At 31.7% G+C, this 20869-nt stretch overlaps 1 protein-coding gene across 3 annotated transcripts in view; it reads right to left on the bottom strand.

Moving 5' to 3' along the window:
* LOC129751743 (nephrin) overlaps positions 1–20869 on the bottom strand; it is a 391395-nt gene that overhangs the window by 61687 nt on the left and 308839 nt on the right. For all 3 annotated transcript variants that reach the window (XM_055747424.1, XM_055747426.1, XM_055747425.1), the window contains 2 exons: positions 10510–10666; positions 10282–10412 (listed from right to left, as the gene is read on the bottom strand). In XM_055747424.1, coding sequence (XP_055603399.1) covers positions 10282–10412; positions 10510–10666 — 288 coding nt within the window. The remainder of the gene's footprint in view (positions 1–10281; positions 10413–10509; positions 10667–20869) is intronic.

The following is a 20869-nucleotide window of genomic DNA, read 5'->3' as shown; positions in this document are numbered from 1 at the left end:
AAAAATACACAACTTTATTGAAGGTGTCAAGTTTCTAACGTGACGTTAAATGGTAATTTTTGTGTAATTACGTTTTAAAATTGCATATTTTCAATGTTCTATATCTCTGAAAGTTGCAAACTTATACAAATAAAATTATATGCATTTGAAAGGCACATTTTTAAGCTTTAATGTACATATAATTTCATTTGTATGTATCAGGTTTTGCTATAAAAATCATTTATCTGAAAGGTGGTAGTTTCCAAGTTTTTGTTAAGCTAGCCTGGCAATCTCTTGCTGTTTAGCAAAAGGTAGGATGAAATCTTCTTTTTTCCAGTCCTACCGTTGACAAGTGAAGTCGACAGTTCTTAATTTGTTAAGATTGAAGAGATGGCCCTGTCTAGAAGCGTTAGTTCCATCGTTCGATACGTCAAGTTGAAGTTAAGTGTTCCGTTCTCCTTTAAGATTGAGTTTCCTTTCATCAATTTAAGTTTCTTTTCTTCAAGGTAAGTTCACAAAATTTTATTTCATGGGTCTCAAATCGTGAAACACTTTTTAATACACATTGGGCAATTATCCGAAGACGCTCAAGAGTCTAGGAATAAGAATATTCGAAATTTTAGAGAACATCACACTCGGAAATTTTCAAGGCAAGCAACAAAGATCGACCTTATGCATCGGATGCTCGAATCTTCGGACCCTCTTATAACGAGCCTAAGAAAATCTAAACCAAGACCACATTTTCCCTTTATTGCCAATGCAAACTACATGCAAGATTAAGAACTATCAGAAGAAGAAGATCATGAAAACTAATTTTAATATTTCATCATTTCATTCTAATTTACTCTCTTACACAACTATTTAACCAAAAAAAATTCATAAATAAAGAAAAAACATTAAAGAAAGCCATGAAAATTAAAGGTTACAAATTCATCCATCAACACAGTAAATTTTTGCCTCGGTTTCCAGCAAAAAAATTTCTGGAAACGTTCAGCAATCCAAATATTTGCTGGAAACCAGCAATCGGTTTTCGAATTGCTAGATTTTTCAGCAATCGGTTTGGTTCTTGTCATTTTTGCTGAAAAATCAGCAATCGGTTTACAAATTGCTGGACTTTCCAGCAATTAATCTAGTTTGCTGGAAAATCAACAATCGAGTTGTAACATTGGAGTTTGTTTGTTTTCGTACTCTGAAGCAAGGTGAGGCTCTTTTTTACGAATTTTGGTTAGATTAATATAATTATTTTCATTTTCCTCTATATTCTAGCAACCAGACATAAGTCAAGGGTGAGTGAAAGAGCCGTGGACTGTATTTTTGCTCGATTTGGGGACCGTTCGAAAGTCCGAAGACACAATTTACCGGATGTGTTGAGAGGGGGGGAACTTGAATAATGAATCACTGAAATATTCTCTATGTACAGTTTTATTTACACTATTTACACTTGGACTTATTTGTAGGAATCATAACTCAAGGAGGAAGGAAAACTTAACTTAACTTAACTTGAAAACTTGGAAGGAATTAACTTCAACTTGTGGGAAGGAATCTTAAGGAGGAACTTAACTCAGCAGGAACTTCTTCTTAAAGAGCCACGTCTTAACTGGCCGGAAACTTGAAAGGATCTGAATCGAGTGGCGAACACGCCGGTTGCTTGGATTGGATGATTGTTTTATTCATACACATACACACATCTGTGTGCGCAACGGAAATTTCCACTGGCGGCTGGCTGACGCAACTGCATGCAATTGTTGTTGTACGCCGGCCGGCGTTTTTTATGCGCACGTATGAATTCATGGCCTTGAATGGACAAACAACACACAGGCGGTGATCGGTGATGATTTTTTCGTTGGTGGCAAAATTGCGACGTTGCCAATTCTTCGAGTTTGGCTCGAACATACTCCCCCGGGGAATCTTCGGATTTTCAATCTTCCTCGTCGTCGGGCTGTCCGGTACGCTGGGAACCTCGGAGTAGTGCACGCAATACCAAGTTTTTTGCGCACTGTCGACCTCGCACTCATGAACCAGGACTGGCACAAGTAATTTTCCAAGAGTGCCAAGGGATCTGCTTGAGGATGACGACGAAGCAAAATGCCATCAGGAGATTGCATCAAAGGATAGCCATTCGATTGGAAATGTGGGAACATTGTTATGAACTTAGATCTTTCGGGAGGTTTGCTTAACTTTGAAGGATGATTTGGAAAATTTTCCACGATTATTGGAAAATTTCTTATGGCACTCTTTTTCTTGGATTGTTTGTTACATTCAAAAATTGGAATTTTTTCCGGAGCCTTTTCAGCGACGCGGACGGCAGGAAAATTTTTCTTCTTTATATGATGCTTAAATTTCCCTTTTCGGATTGGTTTACACTTAAAGTGGAAGGATTTGTTGGAAGGGAACACTAGATCCTTGGGAATTTTCTTGTTGGCAGATGACGGAACTTCATTCTGAAGCAGAACCGGAAGTTGCTTCTTAATTGGATCCTTTTTTGGAGGAAACTTCAATTCACTTTCTTGGGAAAATTTATCTTCTTCAGAGTTGGACTTTTCTTCACTATTTTTGGAGGAATTAATTTTTTCGGGATTGGATTTGATTTCTTCGGGAATAATATAGGTTTCATCTTCACTTATTTCTTCACATTTTGAATTCTGATGTGAGGATTGTTCAAAATTTTGACAGATATGTTCTTCTTGGATTGCGAAACTTTCACTTAACGTGTTATTCGGAACTTCACATTTAACAAATGGTGCATGACTTAAGGCGGAAGTTGTTCTCACATATTTTATGGAAATCTCAGAAGACAGTTTCTGGAGAGCATTCAAAACTTCGGAACAGAGCAATTCAAAGGCACTTAGATGCTCAAAGTGGGCTTCAAGATCTTTGAAGGAAGCAAGATCTAGAATTTGTTTATGAGCGGCAAAATATTCTTCTTGGGCTTGGCCGATAAAATTAAAGTAGGCTCTTATTCTTCCTACGGAAATCTGGAAACTTAAGCCGTCATACTGATGTAGCGCACTTGCAATTTTTTGCACTTTTTGGAGCTCATACTCCCTGCGGAGAATCAGAGCATCTATTTTCTTCATTTTCTGGGTCGGGGAATTCATATTGTTTGTGGTGGTGAAATTTTGGGAAAATCAGCACAATTCACTTAAAAATCGGAGCAGCTGAATCCGATTCACTGGCAGGAAAATTTAGTCCAATCACTTTTACGGTAAAGCTTTTACACTTAAGTTTTTTGAGGGCTTTTTTCACTTAAAACTTTGCACCCGGAGCGCAGCAGACTTTCGAAACAGTCAAAGTTCTTATCCGGTTCGAATCGGACCAATGAAAGAGCCGTGGACTGTATTTTTGCTCGATTTGGGGACCGTTCGAAAGTCCGAAGACACAATTTACCGGATGTGTTGAGAGGGGGGGAACTTGAATAATGAATCACTGAAATATTCTCTATGTACAGTTTTATTTACACTATTTACACTTGGACTTATTTGTAGGAATCATAACTCAAGGAGGAAGGAAAACTTAACTTAACTTAACTTGAAAACTTGGAAGGAATTAACTTCAACTTGTGGGAAGGAATCTTAAGGAGGAACTTAACTCAGCAGGAACTTCTTCTTAAAGAGCCACGTCTTAACTGGCCGGAAACTTGAAAGGATCTGAATCGAGTGGCGAACACGCCGGTTGCTTGGATTGGATGATTGTTTTATTCATACACATACACACATCTGTGTGCGCAACGGAAATTTCCACTGGCGGCTGGCTGACGCAACTGCATGCAATTGTTGTTGTACGCCGGCCGGCGTTTTTTATGCGCACGTATGAATTCATGGCCTTGAATGGACAAACAACACACAGGCGGTGATCGGTGATGATTTTTTCGTTGGTGGCAAAATTGCGACGTTGCCAATTCTTCGAGTTTGGCTCGAACAGTGAGTTTTTATTGGACAGATTTCATAAAGATACTAATCAGAACTCTTTTCTCAGGTGGCGAATGATCAACACTTTGGCACAAAGCTGCCACTCCAGGGCCGGTGTTGGAAAATTTAAAAAATAAGTTCTTGGAAATAAATCCAAACATAATTTTAAAATGAAAGAAACAAATTCTTTTTCATTGCTCATTTTTTTCTTTTTATTTTCTCCGGGAACATTGCAACAGGGAACAGTAATCAATATTTAATTTAGAATTGAAATATAAATTTGGTACTAAATACAACCGGTGTTTTGAAAGAAATTGCTGGCTTCCAGCAATCTGGATTGCTGATTTTCCAGCAATTTGAATTGCTGGAAACCAGCATTAACGTTTGCTGTTTTTTTCAGCAATTTAAATTGCTGGAAATTTTGCTGGAAAGTCAGCGGGACAAAAACCAGCAAAAAAATATTTGCTGTGTATATCACTTTCGTGTTAAAGCGGCAACATTGAAAAATATGTGTGTTGATAAAATACGCAAAATGCCCATTACTTCAAAACTACCTTCTTTCAGATAAATGATTAACTTACTATAATGGAAAAAAAGAAGATTTAATCCTACCGTTTGCTAAACAGCAAGATATTGCCAGGCAGGCTTAACAAAAACTTGAAAACTACCATCTTTCAGATAAATGATTTTAGTAGCAAAACCTGATACATACAAATGAAATTATATGTTTGTTAAAACTTAAGAATGTGCCTTTCAAATGCATATAATTTTATTTGTATAAGTTTGCAACTTTCAGAGATATAGAACATTGAAAATATGCAATTTTAAAACGTAATTACACAAAAAGTACCATTTAACGTCACGTTAGAGACTTGACACCTTCAATGAAGTTGTGTATTTTTACAATTTTCACAACTCTTTCATATAAAGTAAGACTCGAAAAAAGTTAAACGAAAATTTTGTTTTTTGAGGTTAGTTTTTAGAAAAATGTCTACAAATCTGTTGTTTGAAAAGATAGAGCTTTAAAGTCTTTTACACAGTTTTTTAAAAATTGTATTGTCTTCAAGTTTTCTGAAGACATCAATTTGATTGGATGACAAACTCAAAAAATAAAAAAAAATCTCACTTTAAGGTGGATCGATCAGAAAAAAAAATAATGGCAAAATATGCCCAATTGAAAATAATGAAACATTGTAGAACATGTCATTAGGCTATTTTGAGATCCAAGGCATCAAAAAGCTCATGATCACGTTGTTCGAGTTTTAAACCACTGTGGTGTGTGCCGAATCCGGAGGACATAACTATGAAAAAAATTACTACAAAAATATGACACAAATATGACATAAAATTTGCAATAAAGTGTCAAAAAATGACAAAATTATGACTAATTTTTAAATTGCGACCCAGAGATGGGTCTTGACTCAAACATTCAGTCAGCGGAACTTTTTTTTGTAGGGAAATTAATCCAACTTAGATGAAATTTCAGGGACTAGGGACTAGGGACAAACGCATCATTTCTCATCATAACTGACAACCCGTGCAGGATATGAGAAGGTAATGCAAATCTTGCCGTGCTTAAAAATGTCCAAACTTGATTCCAACTACCGTAAGATGAAATGATGGGAATAGAAATAGACCAAGAAAAATGATTATGATCACATGGGAGAACTATTCCCTTCATTCCGATAGACATCGACACTCAACCAGTATAATATTCATACGCCAGGTTGGTCTCCTGTAGTAGAATGTTAATACATGGGCCCCGGAGAGGCGCAAGATGTGGGTTCAAGTCCTACCGGGAGACAAGGCGAATTTTTTTTCGCATGTTTTTCAACATCGATTTTCTGTTATCTAGTCCCTGAAATTTCATCTAAGTTGGATTCATTTCCCTACAAAAAAAAAATTATGACTAATGTGGTAAAATTATGACAAAATTATGTCAAAAAAATTACAAAAATATGAAAAAAAAACTACAACCAAATGAAACCATCACAATTGTGTCAAAATTTTTCAAAATATGATCAAACTGTGACAAAACCTTTACCAGAATATGAAAAAAATGATAAATTTATGAAGAAATGGTAAAAAATGACATATATAACAAAAATATGACATAATGATGACAAAGTATTGGCAAACAAATTTGAAAAAATATGACAAGTGTGGTAAAAGTATGAGAAAAATATGAAAATAAAATAACACAACACCACAAAATTATGAATGACTTGAAATTGTGGTAAAAATATAAAATTTTATGATTAAAATCTGACAAATATGGCAAAATTATGGTTAAATTATGACTAAAATATGACACTAAAATAAAAAAAAAATCAGTCGACTGAAACAAGTTTGTTCTGGTGAACATTCAACTGACTGATGAACATATTCACAAAGTTTGCCGTAAGCACGAGGATGACCGAACCGATCAGAATTGAACAACAGAATTGTTGAGATTTCTATTCCATTCATTTCAGTTTGAGCTTTTTACACTTACACACACCACAACCAATGTCTTTCGTGCTTTCAGAAAATTTACGGCACTGATTATAATAGCAAACATTTATTATTGGTAAAAATGTAACAGTTGTTTATAATTTAAAATCATAAGAAAAAATTCTCGAAATTAGAATTTTTTTCAAGATGAAAATTTTAATCAGGTTTAAAAATTCTAAAATAAAAACCTTCGATTGCTGACAATCCTATTTCGTATGACATAATCAGCATGGCCATAAGAAACGAAAATTTGAGGCGATTTTCAGTGACCATACTTAAAGGATAAAAATTAATCCTTTTGATAAAAGGCATCAAAACGGAGTTTAAATTTGGCAAAATTATAAAACAAGTTCGGAATTCAAAGTAATGTTGCGGTCGAAGTTATGTTCGTTAAGTATTCAAAAACATTTCAAGATTATGAAATTATGACATCTGATGAAAATGTTTCTTATCATATTCTAAATATACTTTTTTTTCCCAACATATATTAATTTCTTCTAACTTTCTATCCGCCTATAACGTTTATGGTCTTGTAGTGTTCTTACTAAAAGAACAAAACTTTCACCGATAAGACGAAGAAATCATTTCATAAACTTTACTAACGGTGATTAATCTTTCCATTAAATTTAGAAAAATATTTAAGAAGTCCAATTTATTTTGCTTTTTTGAATAGACAGGAAATTGAAATAAAACTGGTGTTTGATTTCAGATTGAATTTGAAACGTTAAACAAAACAAACTTGAACAAAAGTTAAGTATGTGATTGTAATGTTTTTTTCAAAAACAATCTTTAGGAAAATGCTAGTCTTTTCAAGGATTCGGATTAACTAAAATAAAACCTTTGGTTAAGGTTAAAAAAGATTCTGGGGTCAAAAGAAATGATTTCTCCGTAGATTTCTCCGTGGATCTACGGATTTTATTCATTTCTACGCAGTTAAGGATCTATGCTCAAAATCTACGGACTTTCAGCATTTTTTACGGATTTTCTACAGATTATCGAGCAAATGAACGGGATTTTGTGGATAAACGAAAATTCTACCTGATGACCAACAAAAAATATCATCAAGTTTCATAGCCTAGGCATAGCATAGCAAAGGGTGACTACACACATCTTGCATTGGCTGATACACATGGTACAACTAATAATTAAAAGCAGCAGAAAATGCCAAAATGCGAATCTGGATTCAATTCTTATTCCAAATTTGATTTTGAAGATTAGTGTGGTACCATAATGCACACCGCGACAAGTCAATGTAATCGTGATAGGGAGAATCTGAAACAGTAAAATAACTCTTTAGGTGCAGAGAACTCATACGACCCATAAAGCTGTTCCAGATAGGAACGGGAAAGGTGCATTCGAGGAAATCCTACATGTCAAATAGGATTGTTGAATGATATAATGAATGAAACATGAAACAATCTCACCAAAGTTCCTCGTCAACAGTGTTGAATCTTCTAACATTTTCCAATCGAAGCAATCCAATCTCCCCCTAGCTCGGGAGACAAAATATTCATAAGGCAATTTTTATAAGCATGTTGTCAAATTAGTTTGGCTGTTTGAGTTTTTTTCACAACAATTCCACAGGATAAGGTCACTTCTCTATCACTTTCACTATGACAACATAATCTTTCTATCTTTAATCCCAGAACCATAAAATTGGCCACTTTTTGTAACAGAAGGATCCGGCACTCCGAGCGCAAATTTACAGATAAACTTAGCATTGAAACCTTGGGATTCAACAAGACCAAATTTATACATCACTAACATGTTCTTTTTAAACAATCACTTCAGGCCCATTGAATGAGAAACGATATCCAAATACCGACACAAACAACAACACCGTAATCAAGAAAGGTTCTTTCGACTCCATGAGGCAAATAAACCTCTCCGAAAGACCATGTCCTCAAACTTGGAGCACTTATCCTGGTAGCCATACCTGCTGTGAACATCCGGCCACATATTGATACCATTAAATTTTAATTTAAAAACGAAAATTATTGGAATTATTAGAAGAGCGAAAAAAATGCGTGCGGTGTCAATTTTTCATCGCCTACTTCCGAAAAAAAAAGATTATCAATTTTTATTTTGCCAAAATCAATACATTTTTCGAATTTCGTCAAACCTACGGATTTCAGCGGTTTGCAATCTGGCAACGCTGCTGCTACGGACTGAGCCGAAGCAACTTCTGCGAAGGAAAACGCGTGGAGCAGATACGGGATTAGCTCGTAGTCATAAGGCGAAAATTGCGACTAGGACCCATTCGTTTCCTCATATTTTGTCATTTAAAGATTCAACATCCGGAAGATTCCATCGGAAATCATATTCCGACAAATCGACTCGCATCGAAGAAGCTGGAACGCAGCAGGGACCAGGTCTAGACACCGATCATCGTTGTATTGGCTGGATGTGCCTATCGAGGGGCTAAAACGTCTTTCAGCTCTCAGGAGCCTGGAAGTTATTTTCCGGCAAATACACGCATCGGAATCCGGAAAAAAATCCGTCCACACTCGGGACTCAGTTCATAATCGACGCGGGAATTTGCATGAGCATTAGACTGAGTCGATTTGGGGTCATTTTTGAATTTCTCGAACCCTGAGGTCTTAAAAGCTTCGTTTTGGTCCCAAACTCATCCATGATTTTTTGCAGAATTTTTAAGTAACGTTTACATGAGTAAATTTGAGCTTTTAGGTTTGTATGGGAAAATTGAATATTTTGTACTGAAAAATCAACATCATTTTTGTTTCTTATGTGGAACCGAGCCTGGTTGTGGGTTTTGTGCCAATTTATAAATTCCTTCAAGGAAATTTCCCGCTGAACAACTTTGTCCAATATCATAACTTCGTATCCTTTTAGACAAATAAGTTATTAGCTATTTAACAGGTGTATGTCTTTTGGCATTGATAAACAATAAATTCATTTGACACCACTGCTGGGTGCCTAGCGAGGTATTGCAAGACTACTTTTCATGCCATACTTCGTGGGGCACAAGCAGTGGTGTCAATTGAATTTATGGTTAATCAATCCAAAAAGACATGCACCTGTTAAACAACTAATAACTTTTTTGTCTAAAAAGATACGAAGTTATGATATTGGACAAAGTTGTTCAGCGGGAAATTTCCTTGAAGGAATTTATAAATTGGCACAAAACCCATAACCAGGCTCGGTTCCACATAAGAAACAAAAATGATGTTGATTTTTCAGTACAAAATGTTCAATATTCCCATACAAACCTAAATGTTCAAATTTACTCATGTAAACGTTACTTAAAAATTCTGCAAAAAATCATGGATGAGTTTTGGACCAAAGCGAAGCTTTTAAGACCCCAGGGTTGGAGAAATTCAAAAATGACCCCAAATCGACTCAGTCTAATGAGCATGCGAATCACATCGAATGTTGCATGACAGCGGCAAAAAGAGCCCGGAGAGGCCTTCAAACGATCGAAGCACTTTTGCATGTAAGTCTCTGATAATTTCGCTGTAAAAGGGGGATCTCTTGAAATGGATCATTAAAGATTCTGCAACACTTATAAAGTTGCTTTGGTTATACCAAATTATCTTTGGTTATACCAGTTTTTGCAAGGCTGATGAGTAGATCCTGTCAAATGTTCTTTATCTAAGGACGTGAAATTTTCAATGCTCTACTCTTCTTCAATCACAAGAATGAAAGAAAATACTCCATTTAACATGTATCGTTAAGACAAAAAATCAAACATCAAAGATAACTTCCATTCGTGGAAGAATGACCTAAATGGGTCAAATTCCTATAAAAAAGGAAAAACTTTAATGAATATGAACTCATTCTAATTTTTTTTCTTAACTTTCAAATAATTTTTCAGTATTGCTTTGTAAGTATGTTTCCCTCGGTGCCCCCCAAAGCTTCATTCGAAAATTAGTATACTTACGTTGTGAAACCATTCAATTTTTTTGACCGGCGGGTTGGATTTGATGTCACATTCCAGATAGACGTCAGAACCCTCCATCAGGTTCTGGGAGTTGAGTGGCGCTCCGAGGGACAGCGAAATCACCGGAACATCTATCGAGGAAGACAAAAAAAGAGGTTGAAAAGTGCTAGTTAGGACCAAAACAAACACACGGATACCAAAAAAAAACAAGGATTCAAAAATACTCACGCCGGACGTTGAGCGTTCGGGAATCCTTCAGGTAAACTGGCGGCGCCTGATCCCCGAATTCGTCGTACGTAATTGAGCATGTAATTGATTTTTCATTATCTTCCGGTCCGGGGCTGAAGACCAGCTCCGATAGTGTCACGTTGCCATCGTTCGAGGTCTGTGTTCCGATGTTCCGTTGATCCGATGTTCCAGCAGATGATGTTGATGATGATGGTGTCCGGCGTTAGTCCGACAAGTTGACATTTTCGATTGGGTTGCATTCGTGCAGGCAATTTGTCCGGGTGCAATTGGAAAGATAAGAGAGAAAGAAGGTAGAAAAACATGAAAATTCAGATCGATCAGCAACTGTGTCCGGACCTATTAGGAATTGATGACCAAGGGAAGTCCCGCCGATGATGATGATGATGATGGGATCGTTCGTGTTTCGGGCGCTGGAGAAGGTCTGATTAAAAATACATAACCGAATTGACCGAATTAATTAGTTTCCCTTCCTTTACTCGTTTCGCATTGGGAACCGGAACATTTTGTCCGGTCAATCGAACGAATTCAACGATGAAGGCGCATTGGTTCCGATTAACCAATGCTGATAAATCCATCTACCAATAGAGGCATTTCGGTCTGTCTGTTTGGTATTCGGTGTTTGTAGATAAATCAGCAGCAGAAATCGATGGGATAGTTTGGCTCCGCCAAACAAGGAAAAAAAGTTTATTAATGCAATCAAATAGATTGAGTGGACAAATTTTATCAATTATAGCAGCGAGTTGATTTGAGGTCTTGGGACGTTGAGTGAAGCTGAGTGTTTGGAATGACAAATTCACAAACTCAAATCGATCATTTTCTACATGCTCACATACATTTAGGCGCATAAGTTGTGGTAGACAAAACAAAGTTTGATTTAAAATGCAAGTTTTGTGAATAATTATCGAGCGATTATTGCCCACTCCATAAGCTTGATTTATGAATACATCATTAAGCGGAATTTCTAGTCACTAAATTTAATGGCTAGAGACGGTCCTAACGTAGTAAGTAAAGTTTGGAATTCCACAATAACATTTTACCGTCATTTAATTCATATGCTTTTCATAAGGAGTGTAGAGATGGTAAAAGTTAAGAATTTGTCAAAAAAAAAACAAAATTCAGTTTTAAATATAATAATAAAGTTTACATTACCTACATGTATGAAAATTCAGAGCCATATTCCTTGTCTTTAGAGTGTACGTAATTTTTTTTCAAATAGCTTAGTAAAATTTTGAGGACGTTGCACACCATCTCATCTTCTCACATCCGTTAGTGCTCAGGAAAATTTTTACTGAGCAAGAACGTCATGAGAGAATTTAGTTCGTGGAAGCAAATTGAATCAAACCATAGTTTTTTCGTTCCCTTCTCTCTTCCTCTCTCTAGGACAATGACGGTGAGAGTCAATCCGAACTGTTACTTGCTAAAGCCAGTTGGAGATAATAATCGAACAGCAGCGCCACTAACTCCTCCATAGTTGAGTTTAGAGCATTCTGGAAGCTTTTGGAAACATGCATACCTATAAATAGAACGGAATTTGCTCCTCATTTAACTTTTTAAATAATTATTCTGCAAAATTTTGTTTCCAGAAGGTGCTTGCAACGCATGCCGAAAGAAAACAGTTAAAAAAAATACTAAAAATGTGCAAACCGTTCTCACATGAGAGCAGAAATTCCAGAAGTTTATTTTCATAAATAGAACAAGATACTTTAATAAATATTTAAAAATTCTTAAATATTTTAAATCTCTTTCCAGTACTATAAACAGCTCAAACACTCCGATGATTCCAGAATTAAAAACCTTCATTTTTTTTTACTTTGGTTAACGGTAACCGTGTTTTCAATGGCAAGAAAAAAATCTTGAAACAATAATAGAGGACCTAAAATTTAATTCTAGTTGCTTTTTTTAAGATATCTCTGATGGAAAAAGCCATTGTTAAAAAAATCAAATGCAACGTCAATTTTCACCTTTTTGTTTACATTATTTCATACTAATAAAAGGTCAAAAACTCTTCTGGCATCATGAATTGAGCATTGTTTAAAAAAGTTTAGACCCAAGCATGGTTCACTCAATTGTAAAATAATCAATTCTCAGTCCAAAACATTTAATGATATTTTTATCAAAATTGACATATTTTACAAAATTGACTAAAACAAAACATTTGACAAAATTTCGAAATTGTAAAAAAAACAAATTAAAAAATTCATAAGAATGACAAAATTGACAAAAATGACAAAATTGACAAAATTGACAAAATTGACAAAATTGACAAAATTGACAAAATTGACAAAATTGACAAAATTGACAAAATTGACAAAATTGACAAAATTGACAAAATTGACAAAATTGACAAAATTGACAAAATTGACAAAATTGACAAAATTGACAAAAGTGACAAAATTGACAAAAATGACAAAAATGACAAAAATGACAAAAATGACAAAAATGACAAAAATGACAAAAATGACAAAAATGACAAAAATGACAAAAATGACAAAAATGACAAAAATGACAAAAATGACAAAAATGACAAAAATGACAAAAATGACAAAAATGACAAAAATGACAAAAATGACAAAAATGACAAAAATGACAAAAATGGGGATTTTTTTTTATTATCTGACAATTTGCGCCGGGGGTCTTCAGATTTTCGCCAAAATTGAAAATTTGGTTCATTTTTGCGACTCAAAAACACATGTATTTTTTCAGATTTCTAACATTTTTATTTTTTGAGTTAGCTTCGGTTAGATTTTTTTGTAAATAAAAAATAACCATTTTTCAAAGCTACATAACTCTGTTGTTTCTCAACGGAAATTATAAAATAGCACATCAAAATGCATTGAAATTTTATCAGCTTTCCAAATAGAATAGTTGAAAAAAATTAAATAATGACCTTCAACATGAAAAGTTGTAAATAAACTTTAAATGGCGTCTAAAAGTACCGTCTGCACCACCGAATATTTTGCAAAAAATACCATTGTATAGCTCAATTCATGATGCAACTTTCATCTGAAGACACCAAAGTGGGCCATTAACACCTTGAAGAGTTATGAAAGAAATAATGACAATAAATCTCTTTTTTAGCATCGAAAACAAACAATGGTCGAACAATTGCACTCACATATGGAGATATCAAGCACTTCTAACAACATGGAAACAAAAGAACTTACCAAAGCAGGTAAAAAACACTTCTTTTTCGTGCTTTGTAGAGTGTTTGCAGCAAAACTGACTTAAAATTTTAACCAAAATTCTGAGTATCGTATTGTTTATGTGATATAACTAATAATGGTAATGATGCTTTTACAACCTGGTCATATACTATATAACTTATTAATTTTTCGATTAAAGATCGTTGTGAAGCATAATCAATGCCAATAGTAGAAGGTTCAGTTCCTATGTTTGGGATCACAAAAATGTGATTAAAAAAATGGAATATAGACGTGCTTTACGTATTTTTTATATCGGGAGCTAAGCACTGGACACCAAAATCCTTTCCCATTGATCAAAAAAGTATGAGAAAGTGGCACAAATCTTGTAGAAATAATCAAAGAGCTCAGTATGACCAGCCCAGGCTGTAAAATGATGAAAATATGATACTTTACCGTATTCGTTTTCTACATTCGCCCAGTTTTGAGGTTAACCATACTAGAACGAACATAATTCGTCGTCAGTGTTTTGCTACCTCGATCGCTCACACAAGAATCTTCAGTGTTCCACCGTCCATTTTAAATCAAATCTGGGGAATTACGGATGCAAAACTTAGCGCATAAACTTCTAAAAATGGCAGTAAAATGTGCATAACTTGTTGTGACCTGGTGCAAAACTGGGTATAAACGAATACGTTATTAGATTTTTGGATATAACATGAAGTCAGTTAAGCTGCAACAATCTACCGCCCCTTCTTTCATAACAGTCCCATATACAAAAATAAGCAAGCGAGACAATCAGCTTTTTCTGTTTTGGAATATATTTTTAAATTGTGACCACCACTTTCAGCATAGACGAAAATCGTTTCTAGGTTGTCATAATAAATCGTTAGGCCTGAAATTTTCGAAATTGGGTTATTGGTAAGGTCGAGAGCACCATTTTTATTCATTATGAGACTGTTAATCGACCATATTTGAAACCTTTTTCGAATCTACTAGCATAACAGTCCCATACAAAATATATTTTTCTCACAAAGCTACTTTCTAAGACTTAAATTTGATCATTTTTGAACTTCTAAATGCAATTGTCAGAAAAAGAAACATACTTTTGCAAAAAAATATCATGAATTCCACATTGTAAGTTGAATCTTTCTACGATTTTTGATTGCATCCGATAGTTTTTCGCTCAGGAAGTCATTCCTAAGAAAGTCAGACCTGCCTTCGAAAACTAGTGTGCATCATTCGACATCAAGTGAGTTAAAAAAATGTTTAAACGATTCAAAGCAATAAACCAAAGACTATTTCGCCGAAAGGTATATTTCATATAGGACAGCCACGAATTAATATTTTTTTCGAAATTTCTAGAACAAAACCTCTTTTTTTAGTCTTTTATGTTAAAGCCTTATGTTGACCTAAACTGACGAAAATTCATATGGGACTGTTATGCGAGTAGGGGTAGTCTGAAAAGGACGAAAAAATAGTGTTTTTTACCTGCTTTGATAAGTTCTTTTGTTTCCATGTTGTAAGAAGTGCTTGCTATCTCCATATGTGAGTGCAGTTGTTCGACCATTGTTTGTTTTCGATGTTAAAAAAGAGATTTATTGTCATTGTTTCTTTCATAACTTTTCAAGGTGTTAATGGCCCACTTTGGTGTCTTCAGATGAAAGTTGCATCATGAATCGAGCTATACAATGGTATTTTTTGCAAAATATTCGGTGGTGCAGACGGTACTTTTAGACGCCATTTAAAGTTTATTTACAACTTTTCATGTTGAAGGTCATTATTTAATTTTTTTCAACTATTCTATTTGGAAAGCTGATAAAATTTCAATGCATTTTGATGTGCTATTTTATAATTTCCGTTGAGAAACAACAGAGTTATGTAGCTTTGAAAAATGGTTATTTTTTATTTACAAAAAAATCTAACCGAAGCTAACTCAAAAAATAAAAATGTTAGAAATCTGAAAAAATACATGTGTTTTTAAGTCGCAAAAATGAACCAAATTTTCAATTTTGGGGAAAATCTGAAGACCCCCGGCGCAAACCCGTCAGATAATAAAAAAAAATCACCAAATGACAAAAATGACAAAAATGACAAAAATGACAAAAATGACAAAAATGACAAAAATGACAAAAATGACAAAAATGACAAAAATGACAAAAATGACAAAAATGACAAAAATGACAAAAATGACAAAAATGACAAAAATGACAAAAATGACAAAAATGACAAAAATGACAAAAATGACAAAAATGACAAAAATGACAAAAATGACAAAAATGACAAAAATGACAAAAATGACAAAAATGACAAAAATGACAAAAATGACAAAAATGACAAAAATGACAAAAATGACAAAAATGACAAAAATGACAAAAATGACAAAAATGACAAAAAATGACAAAAATGACAAAAATGACAAAAATGACAAAAATGACAAAAATGACAAAAATGACAAAAATGACAAAAATGACAAAAATGACAAAAATGACAAAAATGACAAAAATGACAAAAATGACAAAAATGACAAAAATGACAAAAATGACAAAAATGACAAAAACAACAAAAATGACAAAAATGACAAAACTGACAAAAATGACAAAAATGACAAAAATGACAAAAATGACAAAATTGACGAAAATGACAAAAATGACAAAAATGACAAAAATGACAAAAATGACAAAACTGACAAAAATGACAAAAATGACAAAAATGACAAAATTGACGAAATTGACAAAAATGACAAAAATGACAAAAATGACAAAAATGACAAAAATGACAAAAACGACAAAAATGACAAAAATGACAAAAATGACAAAAATGACAAAAATGACAAAAATGACAAAAATGACAAAAATGACAAAAATGACAAAAATGACAAAAATGACAAAAATGACAAAAATGACAAAAATGACAAAAATGACAAAAATGACAAAAATGACAAAAATGACAAAAATGACAAAAATGACAAAAATGACAAAAATGACAAAAATGACAAAAATGACAAAAATGACAAAAATGACAAAAATGACAAAAATGACAAAAATGACAAAAATGACAAAAATGACAAAAAATGACAAAAATGACAAAAATGACAAAAATGACAAAAATGACAAAAATGACAAAAATGACAAAAATGACAAAAATGACAAAAATGACAAAAATGACAAAAATGACAAAAATGACAAAAATGACAAAAATGACAAAAATGACAAAAATGACAAAAATGACAAAAATGACAAAAATGACAAAAATGACAAAAATGACAAAAATGACAAAAATGATAAAAATGACAAAAATGACAAAAATGACAAAAATGACAAAAATGACAAAAATGACAAAAATGACAAAAATGACAAAAATGACAAAAATGACAAAAATGACAAAAATGACAAAAATGACAAAAATGACAAAAATGACAAAAATGACAAAAATGACAAAAATGACAAAAATGACAAAAATGACAAAAATGACAAAAATGACAAAAATGACAAAAATGACAAAAATGACAAAAATGACAAAAATGACAAAAATGACAAAAATGACAAAAATGACAAAAATGACAAAAATGACAAAAATGACAAAAATGACAAAAATGACAAAAATGACAAAAATGACAAAAATGACAAAAATGACAAAAATGACAAAAATGACAAAAATGACAAAAATGACAAAAATGACAAAAATGACAAAAATGACAAAAATGACAAAAATGACAAAAATGACAAAAATGACAAAAATGACAAAAATGACAAAAATGACAAAAATGACAAAAATGACAAAAATGACAAAAATGACAAAAATGACAAAAATGACAAAAATGACAAAAATGACAAAAATGACAAAAATGACAAAAATGACAAAAATGACAAAAATGACAAAAATGACAAAAATGACAAAAATGACAAAAATGACAAAAATGACAAAAATGACAAAAATGACAAAAATGACAAAAATGACAAAAATGACAAAAATGACAAAAATGACAAAAATGACAAAAATGACAAAAATGACAAAAATGACAAAAATGACAAAAATGACAAAAATGACAAAAATGACAAAAATGACAAAAATGACAAAAATGACAAAAATGACAAAAACGACAAAAATGACAAAAATGAAAAAAAATTAACAAAATGACAAAAATGACAAAAATGACAAAAATGAAAAAATGACAAAAATGACAAAAATGACAAAAATGACAAAAATGACAAAAATGACAAAAATGACAAAAATGACAAAAATGACAAAAATGACAAAAATGACAAAAATGACAAAAATGACAAAAATGACAAAAATGACAAAAATGACAAAAATGACAAAAATGACAAAAATGACAAAAATGACAAAAATGACAAAAATGACAAAAATGACAAAAATGACAAAAATGACAAAAATGACAAAAATGACAAAAATGACAAAAATGACAAAAATGACAAAAATGACAAAAATGACAAAAATGACAAAAATGACAAAAATGACAAAAATGACAAAAATGACAAAAATGACAAAAATGACAAAAATGACAAAAATGACAAAATTGACAAAAATGACAAAAATGACAAAAATGACAAAAATGACAAAAATGACAAAAATGACAAAAATGACAAAAATGACAAAAATGACAAAAATTCCAAAAAAAAAAATTACAAAAATGATAAAAATGACAAAAACGACAAAAATGACAAAAATGACAAAAATGACGAAAATGACGAAAATGACAAAAATGACAAAAATGACAAAAATGACAAAAATGACAAAAATGACAAAAATGACAAAAATGACAAAAATGACAAAAATGACAAAAATGACAAAAATGACAAAAATGACAAAAATGACAAAAATGACAAAAATGACAAAAATGACAAAAATGACAAAAATGACAAAAATGACAAAAATGACAAAAATGACAAAAATGACAAAAATGACAAAAATGACAAAAATGACAAAAATGACAAAAATGACAAAAATGACAAAAATGACAAAAATGACAAAAATGACAAAAATGACAAAAATGACAAAAATGACAAAAATGACAAAAATGACAAAAATGACAAAAATGACAAAAATGACAAAAATGACAAAAATGACAAAAATGACAAAAATGACAAAAATGACAAAAATGACAAAAATGACAAAAATGACAAAAATGACAAAAATGACAAAAATGACAAAAATGACAAAAATGACAAAAATGACAAAAATGACAAAAATGACAAAAATGACAAAAATGACAAAAATTACAAAAATGACAAAAATGACAAAAATGACAAAAATGACAAAAATGACAAAAATGACAAAAAATGACAAAAATGACAAAAATGACAAAAATGACAAAAATGACAAAAATGACAAAAATGACAAAAATGACAAAAATGACAAAAATGACAAAAATGACAAAAATGACAAAAATGACAAAAATGACAAAAATGACAAAAATGACAAAAATGACAAAAATGACAAAAATGACAAAAAATGACAAAAATGACAAAAATGACAAAAATGACAAAAATGACAAAAATGACAAAAATGACAAAAATGACAAAAATGACAAAAATGACAAAAATGACAAAAATGACAAAAATGACAAAAATGACAAAAATGACAAAAATGACAAAAATGACAAAAATGACAAAAATGACAAAAATGACAAAAATGACAAAAATGACAAAAATGACAAAAATGACAAAAATGACAAAAATGACAAAAATGACAAAAATGACAAAAATGACAAAAATGACAAAAATGACAAAAATGACAAAAATGACAAAAATGACAAAAATGGCAAAAATGACAAAAATGACAAAAATGACAAAAATGACAAAAATGACAAAAATGACAAAAATGACAAAAATGACAAAAATGACAAAAATGACAAAAATGACAAAAATGACAAAAATGACAAAAATGACAAAAATGACAAAAATGACAAAAATGACAAAAATGACAAAAATGACAAAAATGACAAAAATGACAAAAATGACAAAAATGACAAAAATGACAAAAATGACAAAAATGACAAAAATGACAAAAATGACAAAAATGACAAAAATGACAAAAATGACAAAAATGACAAAAATGACAAAAATGACAAAAATGACAAAAATGACAAAAATGACAAAAATGACAAAAATGACTAAAATGACAAAAATGACAAAAATGACAAAAATGACAAAAAATATAAAAATGACAAAAATGACAAAAAATATAAAAACGACAAAAATAATTTTTTTTTCGGATTTTTTTTTGTGTAAATTTTTGAAATTTTTTTTGAATTTTCTCAAATTTTTCAAATTTCTAACAATTTTTAAAATAAAATCTTTTGTGTCAATTTTGTCAATTTCGTCAATTTTTTCAATTTTTTCAATTTTGTCAATTTTGTCACATTTCTCAATTTTTTCAACAATTTTAAAACTAAATCATTTTGTCAATTTTGTCAATTTTGTCAATTTTGTCAATTTTGTCAATTTTGTCAATTTTGTCAATTTTGTCAATTTTTTCAATTTTGTCAATTTTGTCAATTTTGTCAATTTTTTCAATTATTCCAATATTTCGAATTTTGGTCAGTTCTACTAATTTTGTCAGTTTTGTTTTTTTTCAAATTTTCTCAAAATCTGTCAGTTTTACAAAATATAATGCAATTTACAACAGTGTTTAAAAGGATATAAAAAAAGAAAATTTACAAAACTGGCAATAATAACACAAATTTCGCCAAATTTTCTAAATTGAAAACTTTACTTAATTGACATTGATTCCAAAACAAAAAAAATGAAATTATCGACCTAATTTTCAAAACTGTTATAATTATCAAAATTTTAAAAATAAATTGTTGATTCGACCGATTTTCGGACCCTTTGTTACCGCATCGTAAATTTTACCAAATCTTGTTTTTAATATATGTACTCATTTTTTTCCTTTCAAAGGTCGATTCGATCAAACGATAAATTATTTGAAATCATGTGTTTTTTTTAAACTGCTTTCTTAATTACCTTAAGCTGAGACTTCAAAAAGAGTACATTGAGATTATAAGGACTGTATTCAAAAAATATGCAACACTTTCATTTGTGAATTACTTTTGTACGAATGGATGGAATTTGAGGAAATTTTTAGTGATGCTACCTTTATCATAATGTTTACATGAGCAAAATTTGGAGATCTGTCAATAAGTTTTTAAGATAGCGTCTATCTAAGTATATTGA

Source organism: Uranotaenia lowii, chromosome 3 (genome assembly GCF_029784155.1).
Source record: "Uranotaenia lowii strain MFRU-FL chromosome 3, ASM2978415v1, whole genome shotgun sequence".
In the NCBI taxonomy this organism is placed as follows: domain Eukaryota; kingdom Metazoa; phylum Arthropoda; class Insecta; order Diptera; family Culicidae; genus Uranotaenia; species Uranotaenia lowii.
Note: the sequence above shows the minus strand (reverse complement) of the source record. Positions and strands in the feature narration are given on the sequence as shown.